Here is a 9,868-nt window from a genome sequence, read left to right as displayed (position 1 = left end):
CATTTGACCCATCCATCCCATTACTGGGTATATACCCAAAAGATTATAAATCATGCTGCTATAAAGACACACGCACATGTATGTTTACTGTGGCACTATTCACAATAGCAAAGACTTGGAACGAAACCAAATGTCCATCAATGACAGACTGGATTAAGAAAATGTGGCACATATACACCATGGAATACTATGCAGCCATAAAAAAGGATGCGTTCATGTCCTTTGTAGGGACATGGATGCAGCTGGAAACCATCATTCTTAGCAAACTCACAAGAACAGAAAACCAAACACCGCATGTTCTCACTCATAGGTGGGAACTGAACAATGAGATCACTTGGACACAGGAAGGGGAACATCACACACTGGGGCCTGTTGTGGGGTGGGGGGCTGGGGGAGGGATAGCATTAGGAGATATATCTAATGTAAATGACAAGTTAATGGGTGCAGCACACCAACATGGCACATGTATACATATGTAACAAACCTGCACGTTGTGCACATGTACCCTAGAACTTAAAGTATAATAAAAAAGAAAAAAAAGAAAAAATAAATAAAAGGATAAAAGTGTGGCAGATAGGATAATGAGGCCACTGGATTCTTCTAATAAAGAAGTCACTGTTGTCAGGAAGCTTAGAAGAACATTTTGTATATTTATTGTACTTACTCATATCCTTTGTATCTCTAATTGATAACTAGAGAAAGCTTACAATAAAAGTTACATAACTCTAATTAAAATCATGGATCAAAAATCATATAGAGGCTGGGCACCGTGGCTCACACCTGTAATCCCAGCACTTTGGCAGGCCAAGAAAGGTGGATCACCTGAGGTCAGGAGTTTGAGGCCAGCCTAGCCAACATGGCGAAACTACTAAAAATGCAAAAAAAAAAAAAAAAAAAAAAAAATTAGGCGCACGCCTGTAATCCCAGCTACTCGGGAGGCTAAGGCAGGAGAATCACTTGAACCTGGGAGGTGGAGGCTGCAGTGAGCCAAGATCACACCACTGCACTCCAGTCTGGGCAATACACTGAGACTCAGTCTCAAAAAAAAAAAAAAGAAAACAGAAAAAAATATCATATAGAGAAAGTGAGAGACAATCGCAGAGAACATCTATCCCTGTTTCTATTTGTTGTTGAAACAGTCCCAGTTTCTATTTGTTGTCCTGGCATAATCACTAACAGCACCCCTTGCACTTTATGGTAACCACAGGATAATTACATCGAGCAGCAGGTTCACAGAGTACTCAGCTGAAGAACATCTGAGTTGATACTCATTTTGAGTATCAAAAGCACTCAAAAGTTTTGAATTTCTAAAAGTCAATGCAAAGGAAAATTTTAATTATACAATGCTCAATCACCGTTCCTGAAGTTATATCGTGTATCTGTTCATTTCTTCTCCTTTTCCTTTTTTTTTTTTTTTTTTTGAGACAAAGACGCACTCTGCCTCTTGGACTGGGGTGCAGTGGCACAATCTCAGCAAACTGTAACCTCTTCCTCCCAGGTTGAAGCAATTCTCCTGCCTTAGCCTCCCGAGTAGCTGAGATTACAGGCACACACCACAACACCTGGATAATTTTTGTATTTTTTTTTTTTTTTTTACTAGAGATGGGGTTTTGCTATGTTGGCCAGGCTGGTCTCGAACTCCTGACCTCAAGTGATCTGCCTGTCTTGGTCTCCCAAAGTGCTGGGATTATAGGTGTGAGCCACCGTGCCTGGCCTCTTTTTTCTTTTAAGACAAGGTCTTACTGTACCACCCAGGTTGGACTGCAGTGATAAGATCACAGCTCACTGCAGCCTTGACCTCCTCGGCTCAAGTGATCCTCTCACCTCAGCCTCCGTAGCAGCTGGGACTACAGGCGTGTGCCACCATGCCTGGCTAATTTTTTATTGTTATTTTGGTAGAGATGGAGTCTCACTCTATTTTTCAGACTGGTCTTGAACTCCTGGGCTCAAGAGATCCTCCCACCTGCTGAGTAGTAGGACTCCAGGTGTAAGCCACCACACCTGTCTGAGATTTGATTTTTTTTTTTTTTTGGTAATTCTTTATCCTATGGCTTCTCCAACATAAGCACGATAAGAACAGTAATTTTTGTTTTGTTCACAGCTGTATCCTCAGCACCTAGAACCGTGCCCAGCACACAAGCCACTCAGATAGGAACAACTTGTCTTAAAAAGAAAATGTCAGTCATCTGAATAATCTTTCTTCTGGGACTAATTTGAAGGCAGTGGTTTTACAAAGGTACAGGATAATGTTCTTCATAGACCATTTTTCTCATCCACCTTTAATAAAAGCCAAATCTATGTCCAGAAAGGCATTTCTGGGTGGAACTAAGCACATGTAACCTAAGTCACTTCCAGTAATTAAATGTGATCTAGGTAATGGAGAACAGCCAAGTTCAATAAAAGGTGAGTGGTGGAGTCTGAGTTGTGGGTATGTGAGTGTTCACTGGAAAATTATGTCGACTTTGCTGTATGTTTGAAAATGTTCATAATACAACGTTGAGAGAAAATGATGAAGTTTTGATCTAAAGAAAGAGACTTAAAAACAAAAAAATGATCGGGCGCGGTGGCTCACACCTGTAATCCTAGCACTTTGGGAGGCCGAGGTGGGCGGATCACGAGGTCAGGAGATCGAGACCATCCTGGCTAACACAGTGAAACCCCATCTCTACTAAAAATACAAAAAATTAGCCAGACACAGTGGCAGGCGCCTGCAGTCCCAGCTACTCAGGAGGCTGAGGCAGGAGAATGGCGTGAACCCAGGAGGCGGAACTTGCAATGAGCCAAGATCGCACCACTGCACTCCAGCCTGGGCGACAGAGCGAGACTCTGTCTCAAAATAAATAAATAAATAAATATAAATAAATAAAAAACAAAAAAATTTATATCTGTCCTCAAGGAGCTGCTTCTCATCTAACCTTCAGTGTGGCTGACTGAGGGAGTCCACGGGCTTTCCACACTGCAGACGCGGGTAGCAGAACCGGCACCGCCTCAAACCTGCTAAGAAACGTGGCCAACGCCCTGATACACAGGGAGGGCGTGGGCTGCGGGAGACAGTGGGGTCTCAGTGAGGAAAGGCCCTCGGGGCAAAGGCAAGGGAAGTTAAAGGACTCAGACCCCATGCAGGACAGCGCAAGAGTGGCTGAGATGGCCGGGAGCCAGACGGCTTCTGCTCCTAACATGACTGCTTCTCGTCCTAAGGGCTCCCAGTTCTAACCCACTGGCTTTTGCATTTTACAGCAAACACTGCAGTGGTCACCAGCTCTACATGCGTTTCCTCAAGGTGTGACTCTCCCCTAGCCTCAGGTACCATCTGACCCTTGCAAAGATTTCGCTTCCATCTTAAAGGAAGCATCACCAAGAAACAGGTAAATAAAATCATATTAGCTTCAGATTCTGTAAAAACAGAGCAGCAAAAAGCACACTGAGAGCAAAAGGTGCTAACACACCTCTAGGAAAATCCTAAGTACAGGGATGAAACCCACAGACCTGAGAGGGAAATTAGATCCTCTGCAATCAATGCTTTTACATTTTTGTTCTGTCTTGTTTTGCTTTTTTTGCAAACTTATACCAATTTTGGTTGAAATGTTTGCTAATTATTCACTTAATTTCCACTTTAAAACCTACCTGCTTCCCTTTCAATGTTAAATTTCAAATTTTTTTTTTTTTTTTGAGAGATAGAGTCTCGCTCCATCACCCAGGCTAGAGTGCAGTGGTGTGATCTCAGCTCACTGCAACCTATGTCTCCTGGGTTCCAGCGATTCTTCTTCCCGAGTTCCAGCAATTCTCCTGCCTCAGCCTCCAGAGTAGCTGAGATTATAGGCACATGCCACCATGCCCTGCTAATTTTTTTATTTTTAGTAGAGATGGGGTTTCACCATGTTGGTCAGGCTGGTCTCGAACTCCTGACCTCAGGTGATCCGCACCTTGGCCTCCCAAAGTGCTGGGATTACAGGCATGAGCCACCACGTCCAGCCAGATTTTAAAAATTTTATGATAGATTTCCAAGTATCTGTTAAAAGTACATTCAGAATATAATCAAAATATGTGACATCACATTTCTTAGGAGATTAGTAATCTGTCTGTACTAACCACATCATCAAGACCTGAGTCGCATTTCTCCTAAATTACTACTACCAGGCCACAAATCTCAACTTTGGCGACACGACCCGGTAAGCCTCCTCTGAGAGCGCTGACCTCGTGGCGGCTGTGAAGGCAAGGAAGCATCGGAAGGGGTACCTTGGATTCCCTTTTCTTGTGCTCGTCTTTTGCTGATCTCTCTTTTCTATCCACGCTGCTTCGGTGCCTCTCATCATCAAAATGAAGGCCTTCTTTGTGTCGCTTTTCTTTATGTCTTTCTTCCCCTTCTTTTTCAGAGAATGAATTACTTTTCTCTTTGGAATATTTCTCTCTTTTTTCCCTTGTGCTGCTTTTTTCTCGGTGTTTCTTGTCTCGATCTGGCTCTCTGGGCTTCCTGTGTCTCCTGTCACCTTCTTCTTTATAAAGCCAGTACTTCAGAGGGTTGTCCTTGCTGTCTCCGTACTGCAGCTGTAAAACACAACAAGCTGAGAAACACAGGAGCACGTCAAACAGGAGCGCAGCCGGCCTCCCTCTCCGTGGGTTCCACAACAACAGATCCAACCAACCACAGATCAAACCACACAGCTGAGCCCACACCAGGACGCCACACTCAAACAGAAGTGCAGCCGGGCCTCCACCCTCTCCCGTGGGTTCCGCAACACAGATTCCAAACCAACCACGGGCTCAAACACATTCGACAGAAAATCATGTCTGTATTAAACATATACAGACTTTTTGCTTGTCATTACACCCTAAACAATAAAAACTATTTACATCTCATTTATATTGCATTAGGGATTTTAAGTAATCTGGAGATGATTTAAAGCCTCCAGGAGAATGTGCGTAGGTTATATGCAGACACTACACCATTTTATACAGAATCAGAAAAACACATTCGACCATGGGGAGAAAGAAACTGACTACACACAGTGCTGGAGGCCTTTTCCAGGCCTGAAATCCTGGCTTAGGACATTTTCTAAAAATGCTTCTAACAATAATGTTTAAAACATCCTTTACTTGGCAACGTTTGGAAAACCTTTCCCCAGGCCTTGCTTCGTATACCTTTCTTTCTCGGTATCTTCTTTCTCTGTCTTCATCTCCTCTTTCAGAGTCTTCATCTTTCTCTTCACTTCTTACTTTACTTACTACAAGAAGTAAAACATATTTTTAATACTCCCAAATGTTAGCACATCAAAAAGCTCTTTTAACATCTTGCTACGGATGGTATTGCATATTTTATGCTTATTAATAAGTATTTAAAAATATTCTTCAACTAAAACACGTCTCCAATTCAAGAATGAAGAGTTCTAGTATCAAACTTAAAAAGAAGAAGGAGATGAACATGGCAACCTAAGTGATATGGTTTGGATCAGCGTCCCCACCCAAATCTCACGCTGAAATGTAGTCCCCAGTGCTGAAGGTGAGACCTGGTGGGAGGTGACTGGATCATGGGGGTGAATTTCCCCCGGTGTTGTTCTTGTGATACTGAGTGAGTTCTCACAAGATCTGGTTGTTTAAAAGTGCGTGGCACCTCCCCACTCTCTCCCTTCCTCCTGCTCCAGCCCTGTAAGACATGACCGCTTCCCTTCACCTTCCCCCAGGACTGTAAGTCTCCTATGGCCTCCGCAGCCACGCTTCCTGTACGCCTGCACAACTGTGAGCCAGTTAAACCTCTTTTCTTTATAAATTCCCCAGCCTCAGGTGTTTCTTTATAGCAGTATGAGGACAGACTCGTACACTAAGGAACAGAGAGACTTCTTGCCTCGCTCAGTTTGCTGCTGAAGCAACCAGGCAAATGTCTGAGTAACCCTTGGAAATTCAAGAGGGCACCAGACCAAACTCATATAGCCTTCAGGGTTTCTGCGCATCATGCAGAAGCAGAGCTTAGTCTGAACAGGAGAACGAGCCCAGTCAGCCAAACACTTTAGCCAAATGTGAGCTCCAAGGAAATGCCTGCCCTCCTGGACTGCACTGAGGACCCAGAGCAGCCCCCATACCTCCTGACACCCCCACTGCTGAGGGACCAAGGAAGTCAGAGGCCCCTGAATAAACAAGGAAGCCAGGTGCAGCAGGCCCCCCAGGGCACCAGGCTACAGCATCCATCCTGGGCTGGGGGGGCTGAAGCACCAAGGCCCAGCACGACCTGCAAGAGAGACGGGGCAAACGGAGCCAGGCAGGTACGGGTGACGCCAAAGCATCCTCCAACAAGGAAAGCTGGGCTTTCACTTCTGCACACACAAAAAGGCATCAGATGTAAAATTCAGAGAGTGGACACTCCAAAAGATCAGGGCAAAGTTAAACTTTCAAAGATCACTGAGGCAAAGTGCATTCATTCAAAAAGCATTTACCAGGCTGGGCGCGGTGGCTCACGCCTGTCAGCCAAGCACTCTGGGAGGCCAAGGCAGGTGGATCACGAGGTCAGGAGTTCAAGAACAGCCTGGCCAACATGATGAAACCCGTCTCTACTAAAAATACAAAAATCAGCCAGGCGTGGTGGTGTGCACCTGTAATCTCAGCTACTCGGGAGGGTGAGGAAGAGAACTGCTTGAACCCAGGAGACAGAAGATGCAGTGAGCAGAGACTGCAACACTGCACTCCAGCCTGAGCGACAGAGCGAGACTCCTCAGAAAAAAAAAAAAAGGCATTTACCACGCACTGAGCACACCTCTAGGAGTCTGGGCTACAGAGGGAGAGCCCCGTTCCAGGTAATTTTCAAGGTGGAAACCCCAGGACTCTCCAAGAGACTGGGAGAGAAAGCGGGGCATCGGGATACGTCCCAGGTCTTCTGACCTCAGGACGCGAGGATGCAGGTGCTATCGACTTGAGATGGGCAAGCCTGCAGCGCAGCTGGTGTGGAGGGGCTACCGGAAGCCCCATGTGGGGTACACTGCGTTTGTGTTATCTATTAGACATCAAAACAGAGGGGACACACAAGCCTGGAATTCAGGGACAATGCCCAGCTGGGGGTAAAAACTTGGAAATGAGGACAGAGACAAACAGTATTGAAAACCATGAGACTAGATCCAGCCAGCAAGGGCAAGGGGTTGCTGGAGAAGAGGGCTGGGGACCCAGTCCTGGATAAAGGCCACACTGCACAGATGGGCGGTACAGAAAGAAAAGACATACAGAGAATAGACATACAGAGGAAAGAACTTGAGAGAGTCTAGTCTGCAATCAGTTTTCAAGTCTTTCCAGTACAATTCCTTTCAACACCACATTGAAAAAACGAGCAGGTAGCCAAAAAAAGGGTGATCTGAGAACAAAAGATGTTACCGCAAATAAATACCAAAACGTCAAAACAATCATTTTGAAACGAACATTAAATAGTAGGACAGCTACTGTTAAAATTAATTAGGCTCTGTCTGAAGTGCAGTGGCACAATCTCTGCTCACTGTAACCTCCACCTCCCTGGTTCAAGCAATTTCCCTGCCTCAGCCTCCTGAGTAGCTGGGATTATAGGCGCATGCTACCATGCCTGGCTAAATTTTTTGTATTTTTACTAGAGACGAGATTTCACCATGTTGGCCAGACTGGTTTCGAACTCCTGACCTCAGGTGATCCACCCACCTTGGCCTCCCACAGTGTGGGATTACAGGAGTGAGCCACCACACCTGGCTAGCTAAATGGTTTTTTGAGTTTTCGTTTTTTCTTTTGAGACAGGGTCTCACTCTGTTGCCCAGGCTGCAGTGCAGTGACACAATCATAGCTTACTGTAGCCTCAACCTCCTGGGCTCAAGGGATCCTCCCACCTCAGCCTACCAAATAGCTAGAACTACAGGCAAGCGCCACCACACACAGCTAACTTTTTTATTTTTTGTAGTGATGGAGTCTCCCTATGTTGCCCACGCTGGTCTCAAAATCCTGGGCTGGAGCAATCCTCCCACCTCAGCCTCCCAAAGCGCTGGGATTACAGGTATGACCCACCACACCTGGCCTGAATGAGTTTTTAAAATACCAAAAGGCAACAATGATAAAAAGCACACACACACCCCGCAAGAGAGAGAATATCTGACTTCAAAAATAAAACATTTGTGAAAACTATGAGAGAAAACAAAAATAATGAATGAACATTTCAAAAGAGGAAAATGTCCCAAACAGCAAGAACTTTTAAAACAAATAGAGCCAGCTGGGCACAGTGGCTGTCGTCTGTAATGCCAATGCTTTGGGAGGCTGTGGTGGGAGGATCACTTGAGCCCAGGAAGCTGAGGCTGCCATGAGCTGTGATGGCACCACTGCACTCTAGCCTGGGGGCAGAGCAAGACGCTGACCAGAAAAAAAAGGAAAGGGGAAGGAGGGAAGGAGGGAGACACGGAGAGAGGGAGGGGAGGGAGGGGAGGGGTTGGGNAGAGAGGGGAGGGGGTGAGCTATCAACCTGTCACCAGCAGCGAAACAGCCCTGCAGGAAGGCAAACGGGGACCCACCTGAGCGGCCTTTCCTCTCCGCCCGCTCCAGGAGCTGCCGGTCGTGTGTCTCGTGGCCCAGCAGGTTGTGGCGGCCCGCGGTCTGCCGGGGCTCCTCCTTCTGGGCCCTTCTGTCTCTTTCTTTTTCCCTGTCCTTTCCTCTGCTGTGAGACTTTTCTGCCTCTCGATGTTTCTCCTTCAGCTTTTCTTTCTCCCGGTCTTTTGCGTCTCTTCTCCTCTCCCTCTGTCTGTCTCTGTCCCTCTCCCCACGAGGACTCTCCTTAGCAGTGTGGACTTCAGCCGCCCTGTCTCTGCTCCTGGCATCCTGGTCGGGATCCCTGCACCTCGGCTCCTTGTGTTCAGGAAGGTCCATCTCAGACTCCTTACGCAGCTTCTTCTCTCTGTGCTTCTTTTCTTCCTTGGAACCGCCTGACTGGATGGCCTAAAACAAGAGAACAAAGGGTCCTCCGTGACCAGGAAGGCAGATTTCCATTAGACTTTTAATACCTGAATGTGAGAAGCACATAGAGCTGAAGGACCTTAAAACATATTTGCATTCAGCTGCTTTCCAATCTCAGTTTCCAATCCTAGATGGGTCAGGGCCTGCATGGAGGTTCTCAGAACACTAAAGGACATGGAGTCAAGCTTAGATTTCTACAACTGCCCACCCACACCCCTGATATCATGGACATTCACATTTATCGGCAAATCAAATCTAAAATACTACATGTATCAGAGGGTGAAAAATTACCTATCGGGTATAATGTTCACTATTCGGGTGACAGGTACAATTCGGGTGTCAGGTACAATTCAGGTGTCGGGCGCACTAATGGCCCAGACTTCACCACTCCGCAAGATACGCATTTAAGAAACCTGCACCTATAACCCCTAAATGTGAAAAATAAAGTAAAATTCAAAAAAAGTAAGTAGGGCCAGGCATGGTACCTCACACCTACTATCCCAGCACTTTGGGAGGCTGAGGCAGAAGGATTGCCTGAGGCCAGGAGTTCGAGGCTAGCCCGAGCAACACAGCAAGATCCGCATCTTACCCAAAAAATTAAAAAATTTAAAAAGTAGCAGGCCTGGTGGTTCATGTCTGTAGTCCCAGAAGGTCAAGGTTGCAGTGAGCTATGATTTCACCACTACCCTCTGGCCTGGGTAAAAGGGTAAGACCCCATCTCTAAAACATAGAGTAAAATTAATTAAAAATAAATAAATAAAATACTACATGTGTTAAAAGAGAGATACCGAAGCTGTGTTTTAAAGTCGCTAAGACACAAACCACCTGGGCCCCATACAAACGAGGACTCTCTCCGTCCCAAAGCCCCTCTCCCCCCCGACCTCCATCCCAGAGCCCTTCTCCCCACCCCACCGCCGTCCCAGAGCCCCTC

General features: G+C 46.2%; 1 protein-coding gene across 12 annotated transcripts in view; it reads right to left on the bottom strand.

Moving 5' to 3' along the window:
• Positions 1-9,868, bottom strand: part of DYNC2I1 (dynein 2 intermediate chain 1) — a 138,315-nt gene that overhangs the window by 83,028 nt on the left and 45,419 nt on the right. For all 12 annotated transcript variants that reach the window (XR_001883246.1, XR_001883247.1, XR_001883248.1 and 9 more), the window contains 3 exons: positions 8,499-8,919; positions 5,140-5,222; positions 4,237-4,545 (listed from right to left, as the gene is read on the bottom strand). Coding sequence is in view for 9 of the 12 variants with exons in the window: in XM_017861665.1 (XP_017717154.1) it covers positions 4,237-4,545; positions 5,140-5,222; positions 8,499-8,919 (813 nt within the window). In the remaining 3 variants the exon portion in view is untranslated. The remainder of the gene's footprint in view (positions 1-4,236; positions 4,546-5,139; positions 5,223-8,498; positions 8,920-9,868) is intronic.

The sequence above is a fragment of the Rhinopithecus bieti genome, unplaced genomic scaffold (genome assembly GCF_001698545.2).
Source record: "Rhinopithecus bieti isolate Rb0 unplaced genomic scaffold, ASM169854v2 scaffold_60909, whole genome shotgun sequence".
NCBI classification, from domain to species: domain Eukaryota; kingdom Metazoa; phylum Chordata; class Mammalia; order Primates; family Cercopithecidae; genus Rhinopithecus; species Rhinopithecus bieti.
The sequence above is the reverse complement of the archived record's forward strand: the minus strand, read 5'-3'. Positions and strand labels throughout refer to the sequence as shown.